This window comes from Pteropus alecto, unplaced genomic scaffold (assembly GCF_000325575.1).
Source record: "Pteropus alecto unplaced genomic scaffold, ASM32557v1 scaffold105, whole genome shotgun sequence".
NCBI lineage: Eukaryota > Metazoa > Chordata > Mammalia > Chiroptera > Pteropodidae > Pteropus > Pteropus alecto.
Window position 1 is genome coordinate 1,201,101 of NW_006436294.1, and position 21,361 is coordinate 1,222,461.

Genomic DNA, 21,361 nt, shown 5'->3' on the forward strand with positions numbered 1-21,361 from the left:
TGCAGTGACGTTAGGCTTGCCCCCTGTGGTAGTGGCACAGCGTCTCCCAACACTTGATGTTGTAGAAAGCAGCATGAGTAGACACAGCTTTGAAATAGGCAAACTTTGGTTCTGTGTCTCACTTTCTCACCTACTGAGCATCATTTTACCGACGCATCCCATTCTTTATGTGCCATTCCTGAATGTCTGCGTGTCATTGCCCCATGGGCTTGTGAGGCAGTATCATCCCCTTCCTTCCCCTCGTCTTCCCCATTCTCTAAACCCGTTTATAGGTTGGGGGAGACAGTGTTGGGTAAGCTGAATAAACCTCGAATGGTGAATATTTCCAGTAATAACGAAAAAGGAAGTAAATAACAAATTCGTCAGAGGGAACGTGTTTCAGGGTGAATGGACCGTCAGGTTACCTGCCTGTGAGATTGGTCTCCCCCAGCTTCTGTATGCTGTTTTCTAGTCACTTTTCTTCTCATTCTTGAACCTATAGATTTCTTTTTTTAAGACGAGAGGAAGAGCTTGAGGAAATTGGGATGGGAGGATGGGGCAGCATTCTCTCACTATGTGGATAAATTTTAAGTCACAGATACACATGATAATGCATATATGTCAGTACACAGATGAATATATATGGCTGCGATTACCTGTGCTCCATTCTGATTGCTCTCATCTGTCATACCTTTAAAGGAACTAGCTTAGTCTTCCGTCTAGGTGGACTAAGGCAGGTAAGAGGCTCTCAGGAAGAAACAATGAAAGAAGTCTGAGGAAGCACTAAATGGTGTTCAGAAAGAGTGAAGTTCTCTTTCGTTCAGCTTCTGTGACTTCTAGACAAGAAATGGAGAGAATCTAGTTCATATTAGGTTGATATTATCATCCTCTTAGGAAAACCTATGCTTTTGACTAAATTGTATTGAAAAATAATATATGGACAAGATATTACTATATTTTGCAGTCCTTTGAAACTTTAAATGCTGATTTTAAAAAGATGATATGGAAAGTAATCCTCTTCTAGAATTGCCTTATTTCTTTGTCCATCTTAGTTTTTTGAGATTTTAATTTCTTAGATTTGTGTTATTTTTATCTTATTAACTTGAGATAATATTTATTTGACATTCATTCTCTTAGCTAAGCAAGCACATTAGATTAAATAACATTTTTTCATGACTCAATTTCTTTTTTTATAGAATTCGAATTGCTGGAATCAGGGGTATTCAAGGCGTGGTTCGCAAAACAGTTAACGATGAACTTCGGGCCACCATTTGGGAACCCCAGCATATGGATAAAATTGTTCCATCCCTGCTCTTTAACATGCAGAAGATAGAAGAGGTTGACAGGTATTGAACGAAGGTGTTAGGGATGAGGCTGTGTTACGTTTGTGTATGTGCGTGATTGATTGCTGGCTTCTCGGTTGAGAAAGTTTGGTCTCATAAACTTGAGTTTAAAGATGCGCCCTTTCTGAAAAATTATTTGTCTTTAGTGAGCACATTAGACCACATCCACTTAAGGTTTTGCTTCGGAATAATTTTATACTTTCCTTGCTGCTTATTATTGAGCCTCCAAATTGCTGTTTGAATTAATATTACTTAAAGTTGCAAGTGTAAGAAATAGAAATTACAGCCGAACTTCTGTTATTCTTTAGAGACCCAGTATGCTTTTTCATAGGGTGTTAGAACTAACTGAAATAATAAAAATAATAATTATTCACTTTATAACTTTTCAACAAAAAGGGTTAGACTTTATTTATTTTTTATTTTTCTAAGATCTTTTAGGATAAATAGAAAGTGTCATTTTAACATTTCTGAGAAGCAACATCTGTTTAACTGTTAGAACAAGTGCTAGAATTCTTGCATTAATTTTTTCCCCTCTTTTCAGTCGCATAGGCCCTCCTTCCTCTCCTTCTGCAGCTGACAAAGAGGAGAATCCTGCTGTGCTGGCTGAAAACTGTTTCAGAGAGCTGTTGGGGCGAGCAACTTTCGGAAACATGAATAATGCTGTTAGACCAGTTTTTGCGTAAGTCGTTGGTATTTTCCTGGTTATTTGCGACTGTGCTTAATTCTGTGTTAATGTGCTTAGAGGATAATACTTTTTTTCTTGTATGAGTGAGTTATTAATGGGAGCGTGCGGCATTGTGGGAAAAGCACAGGACTGAGTCAGGCAGCGCATGTTTGAGCCTTTTCCCCTTCACAGAGTTAAGCTCCTTACATACGTTCATTCCTTTTCTTCTTCGTGCTACATTCTAGGACGTTTCTTTAGATTTAGTAGTAATGCTCTCTTTATGCCCGAGTTGTTGTTTAAACTGGTAGTGTTTCTAGTGAGAGTTGTATTTAGTTGTTTTTCAAATCTATGTGTCATCTTCGGTAGATTGTTATTCAGTTGTCAAATTTTAACACCTTTTTCCCTATCTTTAACCATAAAAATAAACTTATTTTAAATTTTGAATCCTTTAACTCCAATAATATCTGCAGTGCTTGAGGATCAGATTCTGCTGCCTGTCATTCCTAGTGGCTCTTCACTTTGTGTGTGGTGTGAAGTTTGAGCTCACATTGATTGTAACTTCATTCGTGGGAATTCCTTGAGGTCTGGATTTATGGGTGTCCTCTGTAGGAGGCTTTATGTTGCTTCTCCTGAAAGGCTTGGGCCCTGCAATGTTATTCAGGCATCACTCTGAACTACATTCCTGTCTTCAGTTTTTTTGAGCCTCACAGAGTCTATGAATTTTGTCAAATCATGGTGAGAATCTGGGTTCTGGGTATATGGTTGAATTCTCTGGACAGACCTCTGTTTTTTGTGGTTCCCCTCAGAGGCAATGCCAACACAGGCTAGCTTCTTGACAGTCCTACAAGAAAACATTCTCCCAGATTCTCTGAGGGTGTCATCTTTTAGGGGTCCCGAACTGATGCAAGGATTTCTGATCTCACAGCCTCCCTCTCCTGGGTGGGCTCTGAGCTTTGTTTCCAGTCCCCTGCGTGTACAGCCCTGTAAACCACTACCTCTTGGCCACCAGAGATATGATGGTATCTGCTGGCTTTCGTGTGTACTTCTCCAGAAGCCTGCCTTCTTTTGAGTGGACCGGGGGACTGTTTTTTCTCAACAGCTCATCTAGAGATTTAAAAGTCTTAGATGTATTCTAGCCTTTTATTGTTGTTTTGTGAAAGGATCTGGCTATTGGAAATATGTATCATATTTCTGGAAATGAAAACATTGACTTTCTTTTAGATCATATTCTTTTGATTGCTAAGCTTTGCATATTGTCAAGGGTTCTAGAGGAAGAAAGTATAATAAAAATAGGGATTATTAAATAATTTTCTTATTACTAATTACAGGCATTTAGATCATCACAAACTCTGGGATCCTAATGAATTTGCAGTTCACTGCTTTAAAATTATAATGTATTCTATTCAGGTAAGTAATTTTGTGTCTATATTGATAAGTGTGTCATCAGAGACATAGAACACTGTAGGATATAAAACATATTCTTAATGTAGTTGTCTCATTTATTTTCATTTACCACTTATTTTCTTATTTGCCAAGATGGAAGGATATCTAATAAAAAACTAAATGATTTTATGATGGCGCCGTTATTGTGTATTTTTTTAGTACATTTATCTTGTATTTATATTTCACTGCTAAATTGGTATTGGAGTTGATATTTCTTATCACCAGCATATAGCTGATGATAATAACTCCCACTTATTGAGTATTTACTGTGTGATCAGGCGTGTTTAACTCCTTCAGTCTCGATGGAGCCGTGTGATGAGACACTTCTATCTGCCACTGAGGAGCATGCAGTTTACCTCAAACCTGGACAGACCCAGTTAGCTCCTAATTCAAGTGGGATTTTAGATCTTTTTTTTTAATACCATTTACATTTTTAATGCCCTAAAAAGCCATCATTACTTTAAAGAGGATCAGGTAGTAAGAAGGAGCACAGGTTTTAGTCGAGGTCAGACCAGGATTTGTATCCTGGATGTGGTGTTTACTAGTTGTATGAACTTGGGCAGATGATTCAGCCTCTCTGAGCTCCAGTTTCCTCGTTTCTGAAAAGAAAACTTTAATGCTTGTGTCAAATGGTTCATTTATATATTGAAATATATATATACATATATATTTCCATTTATTAAGTGCTGGCTGTGCTTGCGACTATGCTGATAACCTTGTATACTCTATCTCATTTAGTACCCCTTCTTTTATGTTATATGTCAGTTATACCTCAATAAAACCGGAAAAAAAATTCAATTATCTTTCTACCTCTAAACCAGCTTTCCAATACTACTATTTATTGAAAACCTACATTATGCTAGGCATGCTACATTAACCTTAGCTTAATGGTTAATTTAAACTGAAAGTTGTGGAACAGAATTACCAGAATTTGAATCCTTGACTTCACTTTATACCTGTGTGCCCTTGAGTGAGGTACCTGACCTCTCTAAAGGGCATTTAGTTTTCTGAGGTGTAAAATGAGTAAAATGAGTAAATTACAAAGTTAAGGAATCAGTAAATATTTGTTCATTAAATGTTTAAGAAACTACTTCTGGTCCATAGCATTGCTTTGGAAATAGCTTTAAGTGCAACATATGTTTTAAGTCCATAAAACAAAAATTAAATGGTAGTAAGTACCAGAATGGGAATTTCTGTTTAGACTCTCCTGATACAGTCAAAACTTCTGATAGATTTTAACTGTTTTAATTCCCATTTGCCATAAAATTGTTACAGAAATCACTGTTAGGTAGTATTTCAACCTCTCCATAAAACAGTAAGCTAGCTGGCCCTGACCAGGATTTTATTCCTAAGCGATTATGCAGATAGCACTTCAGATGGTTTCAAACATAGTAGGGCATTTGTGGTAAAGGCAAAATATTTTGTTTAAAGCTTATTTTTTGTGCTAAATTGATTCGTTCAAGGTAATAAGATGTCATGCGTAAGAGCTGTGCTCCTGAGGTCAGACTAGAAATCAGAACTGGACCGTCAGAGTTTCCGTATGACCGTGGGCGAGTAACCTCACCCTTTACCACCTGCCTCCTGAGCACCGGGAAGCGCACAGTGTGACTCAGTCTAGCCAACCTCCTAGGATTGTTTGGGTGGATAAAGTGCGATAACAACATGTAAAATGCTCAGAACAGTGCCCAACACCTGGTTACTTTTGAATAATTTTTTTTTTCGTCATCATCGTATGTTCAGTGTTACGATAGTAACATATTACCCCAGGAGTCACCAGTTAAAGATTAGTAATCATCGCTAATTATTGAGCATATTTCATATAATAGACACAATTTAGATGCTTTTCACAAATAAATTGCCACCACAATCCCGTGAAATAACTGTTGTTATTTTCTAAATGTTGTAGACGAAGAGAACTGAGGTACAGAGGGGTTAATTAAGTAACTCTCTTAAGCTATTAGCTAATAAGTGATGGAGCCAAAATTTGAATTTGGGCCAGTCTGACTCCAGGGCTCGTGTACTTAACCACTATGTTATGTTGCTTCTTAAAGCTATTTATTCACCACCGTGGCTTCAAACTCAGTATAAGGGTGCATTTTACCTGAGGTAAATGATGCCTCAATCACCCTGAACTGAAAACGAGACAGTGTTAAAGTACAACATCTTTGCAGTTTCGTTCCTTTCCTTTTCCACACGTGGCATCGTCCTTGACTTGTGCGCACGCACTGTGGCTCGCTCAGGATAGTCCTGCTTTGTCATCATTAACAACACTCGTTCACTCCTTAGGTGTCCCGGTGTGGACAGTAAGTTACACTGTCGTTCTGTTCATAAACATCACACGTCAAAGGCTATAGCTTCCTGGGCAAGGTCAGTGTCAGGTTGTGTGAGTGTCTGTCTGACGTTCCTCTATTTTAACATAGCTTTAAATGAGTAAATGAAACAAAAAGTACAGACGAAAATGCAGACTTAGCGTTTACATAGAGTTATCATAAAAGTAGACGTGTGATGACAAATGCCAGAAATGACTGGAGATGGAATTGGGTTTGTTGACAGAAGTGTAGGGGAACCTTTTGCTTTTGAGCAGAGTGGCCCTTACGTGTGGGGCACCGCTCGTTCATATGACCCACCCGTTCCAGGGAGAGGGAGGCTCCCAGCCCGTTTTCAGGCTGTGTTCCAAAGGCAAACAGACCCGGGGCTCAGGGCCACGGGCACTTTTTTTTTCACTGGTTTATAAAAACAAAACTTTGCTACTCTGTAAAAAATGAAAATAAAATATTCACTGGAGTTAAACATTTTTCTAGTTATGCTTTTTAAGATTTAGGTCTCCATATCATTCACTAATAAACAATCAAATTTATTTATATATGATAAAATTGCCTTTGTAAATGGCACATCTCATATCTTTTAGGTTTAAATCCATCAAGTACACACTGATAAGATTTTCAGTGATCCTGGCTCTTGATGAGATTAGAAAGTTTTGACTGTTTACATTGTTAGGTATTCATAATAAAAAACAGTACCTAGTTTGGGTAGGAGAGAAGTACTATAAATATCATAATCTTTATTTTTTAACAACATTTATCCGATTATCAAATTATAAGAATGTATAAATTTTCTTTGTGAAATTACAGAAAAAGTATGAGGAAAATAAAAATTTCTCATGAATTCCCTCTCATAGATGACAAGTGTTAATATTTAGGTATATATAATTCTCATCTTTTATACTTTTAAAAAACAGGCTTGAATTTTATTAAACATAGCATTTTGTAACTTCCTTTTTTCACTCAGGGTATAATAAATATGTTCTAGTATCCCTAATTATTCCTTAAAAGAGTGATTTTTAATGGCCACGTATTGTTCCGTAACGTAAGTGCCAGTCTCCTGTGATAGGACATTTAAGTGTCACGTTGTTTCTCGTCATGAATCTGCTGAGATGTGTATAATTGTTCCTACATCTTTGTACTCTTTCGTTTTTTTTAGGCTCAGTATTCTCACCATGTGATCCAGGAGATTCTAGGACACCTTGATGCTCGTAAAAAAGATTCTCCACGGGTCAGAGCAGGTATTATTCAGGTTCTGTTAGAGGCTGTCGCCATTGCTGCTAAAGGTTCCATAGGTGAGTGCCAGGGAAAAAAATTAACGCTTTAATCTATTTCGTAATGTTTTTTTCAGTGGATATAGCAGTGTATGGAAAACTCTCTGAAAGTATTGCTAACATTTTTAAGTGTTCTATAATTTCTCTTGAATTTTGGGTTCGCATGGTTATTCTCAGACTTCAGTGTATAGTTAAGCATTTTACTCCATATCAGTCTCTCCTTCCCTTCCTCCTTTTTTTTTTAATACTTTTGAATAGCAGTTATATGCTAAACATTGGAAAGGTTACAGATCCAAGAAACTTAAAGTTGACTTGGAATTAGACAGCTCTATCTAAGACCGTAATACAAGGCAGAATTTGACCATACATTGGAAAAGGGAGGAAAAATGGAATAGCATGAGCAAAATATTGTGCAGCCCTCTGGCAACAGCATGTGGTAGTGATGTGGAGGAAGCCAGAGAAGCGGCTTTAAGGTTACAGTGGTGGCCAGAGCAGGGATGTAATGCCACAGGTGATTGGCACTTCAGAGTTTTACTGTGATCTTTATCGGAGATCTTTATCTGGCTGCAAGATACAGGACACGATGGAAGTGACAGGTGGTTCATTGTGGTTGACATGAGGGAAGAAGCTTGACGGATGGCAGTGGTTGCAAAAGGAATGTAAAATCCGTAGGATTTGGTAACTGACTTACCGCCGGGGTCATAAAGAGGGACAGGTCAGAGATCATGACTTTTTACTTACATGTGATTAGAAGAACGGAAGGGTCCGTGACAATTACTCAGGTTAGGAGGAGAATCTGGTTATAGCTGTTTTGCTTCAAAATCAGAGTGGAAATATATTAGCTACCGAAATATTTTTGCATTCATTCAGTGTCAAATAAGAGTGGACATTTTGAATACAGACTTTGATTACTTATAACTTAAGGAGGTGGAAGCAGATTATATAATTGGAAAGTTCTTTAATTTGAAATATGAAATAAAACATGATAAATTGAATCATCACATTTACTAATTTAATATCTATTCTGTGTGAAGTACTGTGTGCAAGGCTCTGTACATTCCAGGAAGTATTTGAATGTGCCTGCTTGTCCTAGAGAAGGCTGTAGTCAAGAATAGGAGGCAGAAATAAAAAACTGATTAAAATGTAGTGCGGTAGATGCTGTAACAGAAACAGAGTTTGTAGAACTAAAAGCAGAAAGCAAATTTAGTTTACTTGAATCTGTTACATTGACTTGTTTCTGTCTAATAATTGAGGCAGATTTTTCCTCTTCAGCCTCAAAAGGTGCAAAACAAACTTCCTATGCTAAAATGAGCTATATTATGATAATCCTATGGATTCTGACCCAACAGTCAAGTTAAACATTGTCCTAGTACACATTATTTTGAGTAGACAAGATTAGGTAGGTGGAAAGGTTTAGGTAATCTTTACATGCACATATATACACATTTTGGACCAGAAATTGAAACAGCGAGTTGCTCAAAGATGCCAGTAAATATTTAAATAATTAAGTATAAGGAGACTTTCTTATTCGAGTATTTCTCATTTCCTTTTTTTCCGAACTGGTTAGTTCATACATAAATTGTTATCTCCAAGTACTTAGAACATGGAGGAACACGAGGGTCGGGTGTGAGGGCACAGTACTGGGAAGTGCGTCGCTCACCCCATGGCTGTTCGCAGGGCCCACCGTGCTGGAAGTCTTTAACACTCTGTTGAAGCATCTGCGTCTCAGTGTCGAGTCTGAAGCGAACGATTTGCAGGGGGGACCTGCAGGCAGTGCCGCCTTAAACACGGCTTCCAAAGACAATGACGAGAAGATTGTGCAGAACGCTATCATCCAGACAATAGGTGGGTACATTTCACTTTTCAAAGCTGTTACGTACACCAGTAGTTAAAAGCTTTCACAGAAGGTGCTCGACTCTTCTAGAACAACTTTCCAAAATGAGTGATAGCTTAGACTTTTGAAAAACTCTACATTTGGAAAATAAACATAAGAATAGGACAAAGAGCACTGTATACCCCTCATCCAGATTGAGCTGTTAATATTTTATGCCATTCACTTGATCATTTACTTTCCATCTTTCTTCTTCCTTCTCTATTTCTGTGTGTGTATGCATGTATGTATGTATATGTGTCTGTGTACATATACGCACATAGAGATAGATTGACGCGTACATACACAAACACATACATCTACATTTTTTTCCTAAACCATTGGCTAGTAAGTGCATATACATCATGACCCTTTAAGCACAGACTATTTTTCCAAAGGATAAAGACATTTTCATATATACCCAGAGTACAGTTATCAACATCGGTAAATTTAACACTGATAAAGGCCATTCATCAAATTTGCATATTTCATTTTTGTGTTTTGACTTAGTGATATCTTTTATAGTATGTTTTCCCTGAGGTCCAGGACCCAGTCTAGGATCGTATATTGCTTTCAGTGGTAGTATTTCTTTAGTCCCCTTAGTCTGGAGCATTCTGTTATGATATGGGCATTTTTTAATAGTATAGCCTCCCCCACACCCTCACCTTTAAAAAAACTTCCTCGTTGGGTTAGTCTGGTGTTTGTTTCCTTATGAATAAATTCAGATTTTGCATTCCTGGCTGGGTACTACATAAGTGCTCATAATAGTATAGTTTCAGATTTTCCCCCTTGTAAATAAGAAGCAGCTTCTGAGAAGATTCTTTTAGGCCATGCAGTCATTCTGCTCTTCATCCAGACTTCCCCCTAGATTTAGCAAGCATTCAGTTCTTACCTGAACCAGCCTTTACCATGATGGCTGCAAAACGATGGTTTTCATTCTCGACATTTGCTCCCCAGCTGTCAGCTGGCACTCCGCGTTCTCTCCCCTCTGTACGTGTGTAGGGTTGCACGCTTTCACCTATTTGTTATTGGGATGAGCTCATGGATTTATACTTTTATACTTCATAATTCATTCTCTACTTACTGTGTTGTTGTTATTTTGGTGCTCAGATTGTCCCAGATTTGGCCCGTGGGAGCCCCTTCAAGCTGTCTTCTGTGTCTTTGTAACATCCCCCCTTTTTAAGCACATAAGCACAGGCGTACTCACATGAGCTGTTCCATGTTCCAGGCTCACTTCACACTTCCTGCTCCAGCCCTGGAGTCAGTCACTTCTCTGAGGAGCTGTGCTCCTTTGACTGGGTCATTAACATTTGCATTCAGCAGTTCAAATACAAACAATGAGTATAGAGAGTGAGTTGCTTTCAGGACTGTCCTCCCAGTTGATCCTGTTTTGTTCTTGTGGTGATGGCTGACTTGTTTGGAACAGAAAGTCAGTGTCTGGTTTTGTACAGTTGATTAGGAACACCGATAACTGGGTTCTTGAAAAGTTAAAAGTACCTTAGAGGGAGGGAGCAGAGAGTAATTACAATCAGCTTTGGAAATGAATAGCCTTCACCTCAGGCTCTACTTTTAGCTGTGTAGTTCCCTGGATGCAGTTTAACCTCTCTTATCCTCACTTCTGCAAGAGGAAGCTGAGACTAATTAATGATAGTACCGAGTCTCAAGGTTGTCGTAAGGTCCAAATACAAAGTAGTTTCTTACCCTAGAAAGGTATGATAGTACCTAGTCTCAAGGTTGTCGTAAGCCAAATACAAAGTAGTTTCTTACCCTAGAAAGGTATGCTCCTAAAATAATGCACTTTATGTGGATCGAGTAATATTAAGATTTTTTTGTTGCTAATATGATGATGGAGAATGATTTTTAACCCCATGTCCAATCAAAATGATGGGTAGAACAATTCAGGTTTGTATAGATTATTAATTCCAATAATAGAAGCCTACGAGTTAAATTGAAAAGTTAATTTATTCTTAAATATTAAAAGTCAGAAGGTTTCTGTAATGATTATTACATTTTAAGAAATGAACAAAAAAAGCCATGATTTGATATCTGTTCTGATATTTCAAAGAAAAAAGTTTGAAGTTTGAGTAGGTGATAATTAAATATTGAAAATCTTTTATAATTAGGAGGTAAATTTTCTCAAAAGCTATAGCAGATAAATTTAAAATATCCATACCCAAGAATGCCTGAGAAAAATGACAAATAAGTTATTCTTTTTTTAACATAAGTTGAATTATGTATGTTGAATTAACTCAGAGGATTAAGCTATAAACATGGCTCATTATAAAATATTTGACAATCCTAGGAAGCCAAAGTAGTGACTTAATTATAAACTTCTTTACCAAAGTGTGGCCTAATTACTGACTTCCTTACCAGAATAAGAATTTAGGCTTATAATATGTGGATAAGTGTCATCAGAAATACTACCAAAAAGTTTTTTTTTTTCTTTTTTCTAAAACTGTAATCAGCTCAAATTGATGATGGTTTGCTGCTGTTAACTCTATGCAAGATTGTCAGATGTTTATTATTTTATCTTTGTCCGTTGTATAAATCTTATATTTTGTGTGATTAAATGATGTTGGATAAATGAAATTATAATGTCGTCAGAGTTATACATAGCTTAAAGACATTTTACCACATTGAAAACTTTGGTTAAAAATATTTTAAAAAAAATTAAATTTGTTTATCTTAATATTTTCATAGGATTTTTTGGGAGTAACCTACCAGATTATCAGAGGTCAGAAATCATGATGTTCATTATGGGGAAAGTGCCTGTGTTTGGAACAACCACGCATACTTTGGATATCAGTCAGCTAGGGTATGCACATGTGGCTTTCACAAGCTTTTGGACTGTAAATTTGAATTCAATCTCGTGTTAAATTTCATTTTAAAGAAAATGTCTTTTAATCGCTAGTAATAGAAGTCCTATGGAAAGCAGTATTTTTATGGTACTAGATTGCTAAGCAATTAAATCAGCATTGCATGCTTTTAGAATCAGTGTAAGTTTATCGTAAATCCTCTAATTTTCTATGCTTTATATTGACTAGGTGTAAGTTTTGTTTAGTCTGGGCATTGTCTATGTACATATGTATTTAGAGTAAAGCTTCAGGTTTCCTATAAAAATTTAATAATGTCATGTAACAGAAATGTTGACTTATTTCTAGAACTGAAAGCGATTTTAAAGATCATGTGTTTCGGTCCTCCTGTTTTATAGATTTGACTTAATTTTACATGTTAAAGCTTTAATCTGTGAATATTTTTGTGTTTTGGCTACTTCAGTAAGGAAACGATGGTCTTATTTGATTTATATTTCTTTAGCCATTAATTAGATGACCCTTTTTCCACTGGTTAATTCTTTTTGAATCATGTTTTTGCCTGTTAAATAGATATTAGTCAATTATATTTACAATAAATATGTTTTTCACCTATAGTATCTTTTAATTTGTGTTGTTTTCTTGTATATTCATATGATTTAATTTTCATGTTATTACATGCCAGTAACAAGAGCCAATAACTTGTTAATTTTTTGTTTGAGTTTGTTTTTTCACATGTAACTCTAATACATATGAAATTTAGAGTCTAAAGTGAGCCACGATTTTAGCTATTTTGAAAATCTGGTTAGCCAATATGAGTAGAGTTTTAAAATTAATAAATAATAAATAAATGAAGTAGTGTAAATGTTAATTACTATAAATAAAATAATACTGGTATGTTATATATTTTAGGGATTTGGGAACCAGGCGGATTCAGATAATGTTGCTGAGATCTTTACTTATGGTAAGACATTTAAGGCAGAACACACTTAACCATAAATGATTGACGAGGTTAAGAACAGCTTCACATTATGAGCTCCTTTTTCTTCTGTCAGATACTATTTAGTTTTTTCTTTTGGTTTATATACTTAAATATTATTTTTCATTTTCTTTTATTATACTTTTACTGCTTATTTCTTCTATCATCTTATTTGACGTTCACAATGGTGAAACATACAGCAGCAGAAAGTATTGCTGTTTTATAGATGGAGATGCCTAGGCTCAGAGACTTTCAACAGAAGAAATGAAAGAAGTTCAAGGTTGTGGCACTGAAGACTAGAACTTGGACTTGAAATCCAATGTTCTTTCTATATCGCATGCTGTTTTTTTCACATACTGACCAATTAATGGCTTCTTGTTTGAAAAATAATGCAGCTACAAATAGCTGAAAAGGAAAGGCATATCTGGAATGCGAGGTCCTGTGTTTACTGTATAGTAATTGTATTCATCTCAGATTCGACTGTACCTAACATAATGCCAAAACAAAGTAGGACTCGTGTGGAATGTGTGTCCTTTCCAAATCAATGTTTTTAGAATTTATGTTATTGTATATGATTCCATTTTTTAAAAGAAATGTTTCATACCTAGGGAGAAGTATAGAGAAGAAATACTTTGTGATTTCATATTTAATCCTGTTTATGCTGCTCGTCATAAAGAAATTTAAATTCTAGTGTAGCCATATTTATCAGTGCATTCCTATGTGGTTTTTTTTTTTAATTATTTGTATCTCATTTAAAAACTTCTTGCCTCCTCCAATGATATAAACACATTTGTTGATATTTATAAGTTTTTAAAATTTGGCTTTCTACATTTAAAACTTTGATCTGAAGATTATGGTTGCATGTGGTATGAGTCATGGATGTATTTTTAATTTTTAGGTGGGTAGCAATTATCCTACCAGTATCTCTGCTCACTTACAAAATCACCTCCATCCTATGATAAATGCCCAAATGTAAATATTATATGTTCCATTTGTGATTGCAGATATAAATATAAATTGAAATTACCTACCTGAAATTTCTTTTGGTTCTAAACTTCTTATTAAACAAATTCCTTGAGTAAATCTTCTTGCGTCTAATTCTGATTGTACCACACTGTCAGCGGAAAGAATGTCTGTGTGGCGGTAAAAATGTTTAGTAGCATTTAAGTATGTGCTCTTTAAAAGCTTTAAATTTAGAATATAGGGATGCACTCATAAATGTCAAATCAAGTACCTAATAAAGAGTAGCTTTCCAACTGAAAATGTATTCCTATTAAACCAAACTACTGAATTTAAAATAAAGAATAATTTACAAATTTAAATTAAACATTTTCAGCTCTTACTGTACTATTTGCTGCTTAATCTCCTTATATCTGTTTAGTACTGACTACTTATTCCATATATTCTTACCTTCTCTGAGCCTGTTTTCTTTTATAAAATGGGGTACACTAATGCCTACCTCACAGGGATGTGGTAAGGATGAAGCTTATACTCATATAGTCTTAGATTTGCGTCTGGCACGTGGGAAATGTGGGCTATTATAAGTATTCTCTTTCTAAATTAAAGTTTTGTAAATTCAGTAAAATTCTCATTACCTTACAAAATTCTTTCTTGTTTTTTCCTTCAAGTTTATGTCCACACTTTCTTTTTCCTTTAGTTTATGGTTCCTATGAAATGGTTAGAGAACTTTACCAAAGAAGGACACATGACAAAGGTTTTTTGTTGTTGTTTTTTGTTTGTTTTTCTTCCATATAATCAGGTCACCTCTGGATACAAAGCAAAGACGATTGTTACCGCACTGCCTGGGTCCTTTCTGGACCCTTTGTTATCACCGTCCCTCATGGAAGACTATGAGCTGAGACAGTTGGTCTTGGAAGTAATGCATAATCTCATGGATCGCCATGACAACAGGGCAAAGCTTCGAGGCATCAGGTAATGTGCCATTTTCAAATTGGCTTAATGTTTTTAAATTTCTACATTCATGTATTTAAGTATTGTGATTTTTGTAATATAGGACTTTCAGACTTTATTTCCAGAGTTTTATTTCATTGGTATTGAGACATTTTAATTATTAATATCGTTTAAGATGGTTGGAGGTCTTTTAATGTACTTTCGGAGGTCTCAACTACTAGTGATCACTAGTTAAATAAATTTTATTTTGGTTTTGTTTTAAGCTTAGGAATGACATTAGGAATAAAGATTTCTTTATGCAGTTCTTCTTAATTAAACGTGGGTATTCAGTAGTATTACGTATAGGCTTATTTTAAATGTTCATTGAAGAGAGTGTTACATAGTTCAAACTCCGAAGTGTAACTATGATTTGCCATGTAAGATAGGATATTATAACTAAATATGCTATTCATTAAAAATGATATATTAATTATCTTTAGAATAATACCTGATGTAGCTGACCTAAAGATCAAAAGAGAAAAAATTTGTAGACAAGACACAAGTTTCATGAAAAAGGTAAGATTATCTTCTAAAAAATAATTCATGACATAAGTTATAGCCATTTGAGTTGTTAGGTACTTTTGTATTGATGTGTGACCTTGAAATGGAGCCATATTTTATTCATATACTAGATTGGTTTGGTTTGGGGGGAACCTCTGCACAATCCCTGGGGTGTTTCTATAACCTCTCCCCTGCATAAAGGCTGTAGACCTGCCTTGGGGGGCTTCGCGCCAGAGTCTAGCAGAACCTGCAGATGCCCTCCCCTGAGCAAGTCCCGGCCCGCCACCCAAGAGACTGTTCCCTGGGACCAGCAGGCGTAGGTGCATTTCTCCTCAGCCACGTGTTCTTTATTGTTGCCAAGGCTCCCGTTAGTCTGCCGTACGTTTTAATTTTTTCTCATATCAATCTGTAATTTGCTTTTGTCTTTTCACATTATTACTAAAAACATTTTCGTTGTTGACACTAGAACTATTTCTTACTTGCTGTTTTTTTATTTAAGGTTTGTTCTTTAACGTTAGTTTGTAGTTGTATATTGGTATATTTGTTGATGTTAATAGTTAGTGTACAGTTTGATCATCTAATTATCAGTTTAAATTTATCTTCCACAGTAAGTTACGTAATAAGGTAGCTACTTTGTAGGAGGTTATATGCATGTGAAATCTCCCTTTATTACATTTTAAGCAAAATCCTCTTTTTCCTCTGTCATCACCCTTCTCAGAATGGGCAGCAGCTGTATCGGCACATATATTTGGGCTGTAAGGAGGAGGACAATGTTCAGAAAAACTACGAGCTGCTTTATACTTCTCTCGCACTTATAACTATTGAGTTGGCCAATGAAGAAGTGGTTATTGATCTCATTCGATTAGCCATTGCTTTGCAGGTATGCTTTCAAAACCTTTCATTGAAGAAAACCTTTCTGTATGAATTAGACACCATCTTTAAAGTGTTGTTACTTTTATTCAGGTACATGAATTTTAAAAGAGAAGAATCTAGTTTTAAATCTGAAATACGCAAGACAATGATCGCGGTCATTTTTTTCCTAACAGATATTGAATGAGTATGGACTGTGTGCTAAATATTGTTCAAGGCCATAGGAATACTGTGGTAGGAAAGACAACACGGTCCCCATGCCCATATTTGAGTTTAGTGGGGAACAATTAAATAATAATTACAGATATGTAGTTGTTTGACTACAATTTAAATGTTAAGTAATAAAAGGACAGTATGCAATGTGAATATATATATTACATCAGAGAGAGATATATATTTGTAACATGTAGTTACTTTTTTGTCCTTAGGAAAGGCTTCCCTAAGGAAGAGCTATTTGAGTTGAGTGATTTAACTTGCCTATAAATGGGCGTTTAGTCTCCTTTCAGAATTAAAAAAAAAATACCTTCTTACAAGGCGACATTTTTGTTAGCATTCCAAACTACCCGCGGTTTTTGCAGTACAGTCATGGAGGAAAACGCTAGTGGAGCATAAGACCTTGTGCTGTGCTTGTTTTTTATCAAAGGACAGCGCGATTATCAACGAGGATAATTTGCCGATGTTCCACCGCTGTGGGATCATGGCGCTGGTTGCTGCGTACCTCAACTTTGTAAGTCAGATGATAGCTGTCCCTGCATTTTGCCAGCATGTTACCAAGGTAAGGTATTTAGAGAAGTTCTTCAACTTGATTTTGATACAGAAACGGCTGATTTTCTTTCAGCGATGTTTATGTATCAAATAAAAAAAAAATTCTATAAAAATATGCAGTGACTAAATTGAAACAAGAGCTTAATTAAGAGCTAGTATTTACATTTTCTTTGATGCCTGTTGTTTTGTTAGAAATTTTTTATGTAGTGTTTGAGTAGAACACATGGTTTTCTTCTAGAATCATTCATGTGACTTCTTATATAATTTTTTTCCTGTTACACCTGAATCTTAGTATCTAAATTTTATGAAATTATACTGCTTGTGTGGTGGTGGTGATTTTTTTTAAAACCAGTCTACTTGAGCCAGATCTCAAACGTTGAATAATTAATGTGCCTCAGAGATTTGTCCTGTGTCATTCAACTACACTGAGCTTTTTCAGCATTAGCTCCATAAATTAGTTACTTGTGTGATTTAATATACATTTCAGAACCCCTAACTTTCCTGGCAGAAAAAGTCTGCTGTACTTTTTATTCCTTTAAAGACATTTGTCAGAGAGAACTTCCTTTTTATGGAATTGGAGGCACATCTCTCAGTCCTTGCCAAAATGTGGGGATTTAGTGCATTCTAAGAAATACTCATTCGCTAAAGGTACTTGAGTGAATATTTGTTGCCTGCCTTTAGAGATAGAAATGTTAAGCCAAGTACCCCCTATAAGGTGCTCAAAACTGAGTGGAGGGGCCAGACCTCACAAGTGCAGAGACCTCACGCCCATGCTGGGAGGTCCCAGTGCTTCGTTAGGGGACTTCCACAACATGGCATTTGAGACCATGAGTGTCCTTATCCTTCTGAGGTCGGTTTACTCAAGTGTAATGTGTCATTGTTTTTTATTGTCGTGATTTTGTTACCTGCTGAATTTTGAAAATAACGAATTTGAAAATAAAACGAACTCTGTATTTGGGTTGTAAACTTTGCTTAAATTCCAAAATAAAATGATAGTATTTCTTATAAATGTTTAGTTTTTGTTTCTGTGTTTTTAGTTTTCCCAATTTTCATAGCAAGGTTCAGAAAAGTGAGGTTTTGGTTTTTGCTCTGTTTTGGATCTTTTTCAGGTTATTGAAATTCGAACTATGGAAGCCCCGTATTTTCTGCCAGAGCATATTTTCAGAGATAAGTGCATGTATGTATGTTAATTCTTTACATTTTAAGGGGCACTGGCCAATCAGTAATGATTGTAAAGGCATAAACTATTGTTTCTGTTTTATCCTAATCTTGTTTTGTGTTTCTGTCATTTAATTCATCTGATTTCTTTCTCTTGCTTTAGAAGTTTTTGTTCATTATAACTATAGGCTTTTGCACACGTAGAGTCAATCTTTGATGAAAAAAATACTTATCTTTTTTTTAATATGGAGATACATCTCTTAAATATAGCATATTCTCATATATAAATGAACAGTCTAAGAGAATACAATATCCTGTTCAAGACTTAATAATAGATAACAATACTCATAAAATTTTGGGAGAAAGAATGTATTAAAGAAAGTTCATAAGTTATACCCTGCATTTTTCTTTGCTATCCTAACAAAAAGATACATATGAACAATATTTTATTCACACTTTTGGGCTTTAAAAGCAGCCTAATATTGACAGCATCAGCATAAGATAATATCGGACAGTGAACGGAAAGCGAAACCTGATGATATTGGACAGGCGCTCCTGTCACTTAGCTGGCTAAGATGTTTTTCATTAACCGTCAGTGAGCTGCATTTTTATTTTTTTCTCTCAGTCGATTTTTAATTAGCATGAGATTAAAGCTGAACTTAACGTGTGAATACCAACAGAATAATGTAGGACTGACTTCACCATTGGAATGTCATCGGCAAAGAATCACAGCGGAATGGTTAATATAAGGGACCATGCACCGTGTGTTTTTAAAGAGCTCACATTAGTCCCCTAAAATATACGTGTGTTATTAATTACAGTTTGTTTTGTTTATATTTAGGCTTTGATTTAGAATGTTTGCATGTTAACTTAATTTTGCTCAATAATTTAAATAACACTGAATGACTTTTGTTTGTTCAACTTGACAGGCTTCCAAAATCTTTAGAGAAGCATGACAAAAATTTATACTTTTTGACCAACAAGATTACAGAGTCACTAGGTGGAAGCGGCTATAGTGTCGAGAGATTGTCCGTTCCATATGTACCACAAGTAACAGGTAAGGGGAGGGTAATTAGAGCTCTTACTCTAGACATGTGTTTCAGTAATTTTCCACACCCAATTAGCAATGAAAATTCTGTTCGTATACTTATTGTATCACATCTTCTTCAGATGTTCCAGGGGGTTTACTTCTACTTAAAAATTTTGCTCTTGAAAACTGTTATTAAATCTCTAAAGATACATATATGATTTTATCATGAACAAATCAAGTCCTTGAATGATTATTATTTTACTAAATAATATTGATGTACTTTAAAGAAAGAAGCAAAATGAGATCTTTCCTCATTGACCAATATTTCTCATGGACATTGGTGAAAATTATTTGAATAGTGATTTGTGTTTATTGAGCTTAATGAATTAGGCAGCTTCTGTCATTTGAGAGAGCACAGACCATTTGCTGTGTAGAGAGATCTGCGGACTTTTTAAATTAAAGGCACGTTTGCCTTGTACACTGTATGTTTCCTTCTGTTCTTTTCATTGACTTGAAATAATTCTGTTGTGTTTCACGACAAAACTGCATGACATCTTGCATTCAGTTTCTGTCTTTCACCTTCATTTTTACTTGATTGTATAAATATTAAATTTGGTGGAAGAACTAGTTCTTTTGGGGGGGATACCTCTGTTCTGTAAGAGAACTATTTGATTTCATTCGGGTGGTTTTTTAGATTAATCACTAAAATAAGCATAAGCATTGTAAACACCTGTCTTTATAACATGGATCTATAATAAGTGCACATATTACAGTGATAGTTGTTCGTAATAGACTGAGATGTTAATGAATTTTTTACATTTTCTTTTAAATTCCATACTACCAAAGATTTTACTCCTTGTGAATTCCTTGGCAATAAATATGCTGAGAATAAAACATTAGTAGAGCTTTGTAATCTAAGAGAACTTTTTTTAAAAACCTAAAATATTTCATTCTTATAATTTGGATTTAGCTCTGTTTCCTTCAGGCAAAAAACCTCAAAAACCCAGGCACAAGTACAAAGGTAAATCCGACTGTCAGTTTGGCCTGCCCCTGCCCTCCCTGTCCTCTAGGAACATAGCTTAATAAAATGCGCCTTGTAGAAAATGGAGCTGGCACCTGTACATCTTACATACTTACAAGTTTAGTTACTACTTTGCTCCACCTCCCCCATAGCTGTAGTTTAGTTTCACCCCTTGTCGCTTCCTTTGACCCTTTTCTTTTAATTCTTAACAATTTTAAATGGAAACCAGGACTTTTTTTTTAACAGGCAGTTCACTCTTCCCCATTTCCTCCCACCCCTGAAAAGGCTGTATTCTCTTTCTTAATACCTCTTGATCACTGACTGGGAGAATTCTGACTACTTCAGTATGTACTTGGTTATATAACTGCAGAGAAATCTCTTAGCTAGAAAAAAATTTTTCTGATTTATGAAGACTTGGGTGGTTTAGAACAGTCTCTCACGTGTCTTGCCTTAATGCAGAAAGAGTTGGAAGATGCACTGACTCTTCATGGGAAAATCGATTGGGTGTTGTTTTTTTTTTTGGCTGCATAACCATCAGGTTATTCAGGAATATAAGAACAACATATCAGAAGAAAACAAAACATTTAGTTTGTTGTGTATCACCTATATACTCATCATCATCAAAATAGTAGCTGTCACTTAAGCACTGACTGTGTGCCAGGCACTGTGATGAACACTTTGTATTTATTTTCTCATTTAATCCTTAAATCGTTTGGTGAGGAAGGTAGCATCGTCTCTGTTTACAAATGAGGATAGTGAGCCTGGAATTAAATAATTTGGTTATTTTTATTCCATGGTAGCAGAGATTTTTGTTTGTTTTTATCCTGTAAATATGCATTAACACTAGGTAGAATTTCGTGTTTTTCTATAGGGCCAAAAATATATATCCTTCAGTAGTTATCAGCATTAAACTGTGACATTTTGAAATGTGTAGATTAATTATTTGTGATATTTTATTTTGTCCCATTAGCTTTTTAATGGAATCTGAGTGGTATGAAGCCCTAATCATATATATGTTTTATTACATATAATTAAGTCATTTCCTATATCTCATTTTTATTAGCCATAGAAAATTATTTTGAGAGTAATTTAATATAGTTCTCTGCCATACTTGTATTCAGACTTTTTCTACTCCTTAGCTATCTGAATGCCGTTACATATAGTATGTACAGATATGTACACCAGGTGGCAGTAAAATATCACTGAAGGAAGTTAGGCCTAGCTCTGAGTATTGCTTCTGAAATTCAGGTTCTAGTTAAAAACAGGAATGCGAACCGAGGACTGCCATTGTGAATAGCAGATACAGGAAGCAGATAGGGAGGAGGGATGGGAAATGGAAGGGCACAGGAAGTGGTGGCTGGGACTGCCCCAGCCCAGCCTCGG

General features: G+C 35.6%; 1 protein-coding gene across 3 annotated transcripts in view; it reads left to right on the forward strand.

Moving 5' to 3' along the window:
* Positions 1–21,361, forward strand: part of EFR3A (EFR3 homolog A) — a 77,998-nt gene that overhangs the window by 37,035 nt on the left and 19,602 nt on the right. For all 3 annotated transcript variants that reach the window (XM_006912924.3, XM_015590269.2, XM_025047581.1), the window contains 13 exons: positions 1,176–1,325; positions 1,864–2,001; positions 3,315–3,393; positions 6,910–7,045; positions 8,702–8,869; positions 11,595–11,709; positions 12,617–12,668; positions 14,443–14,615; positions 15,074–15,149; positions 15,853–16,014; positions 16,648–16,779; positions 17,879–17,946; positions 18,857–18,984. In XM_006912924.3, coding sequence (XP_006912986.1) covers positions 1,176–1,325; positions 1,864–2,001; positions 3,315–3,393; positions 6,910–7,045; positions 8,702–8,869; positions 11,595–11,709; positions 12,617–12,668; positions 14,443–14,615; positions 15,074–15,149; positions 15,853–16,014; positions 16,648–16,779; positions 17,879–17,946; positions 18,857–18,984 — 1,577 coding nt within the window. The remainder of the gene's footprint in view (positions 1–1,175; positions 1,326–1,863; positions 2,002–3,314; positions 3,394–6,909; positions 7,046–8,701; positions 8,870–11,594; positions 11,710–12,616; positions 12,669–14,442; positions 14,616–15,073; positions 15,150–15,852; positions 16,015–16,647; positions 16,780–17,878; positions 17,947–18,856; positions 18,985–21,361) is intronic.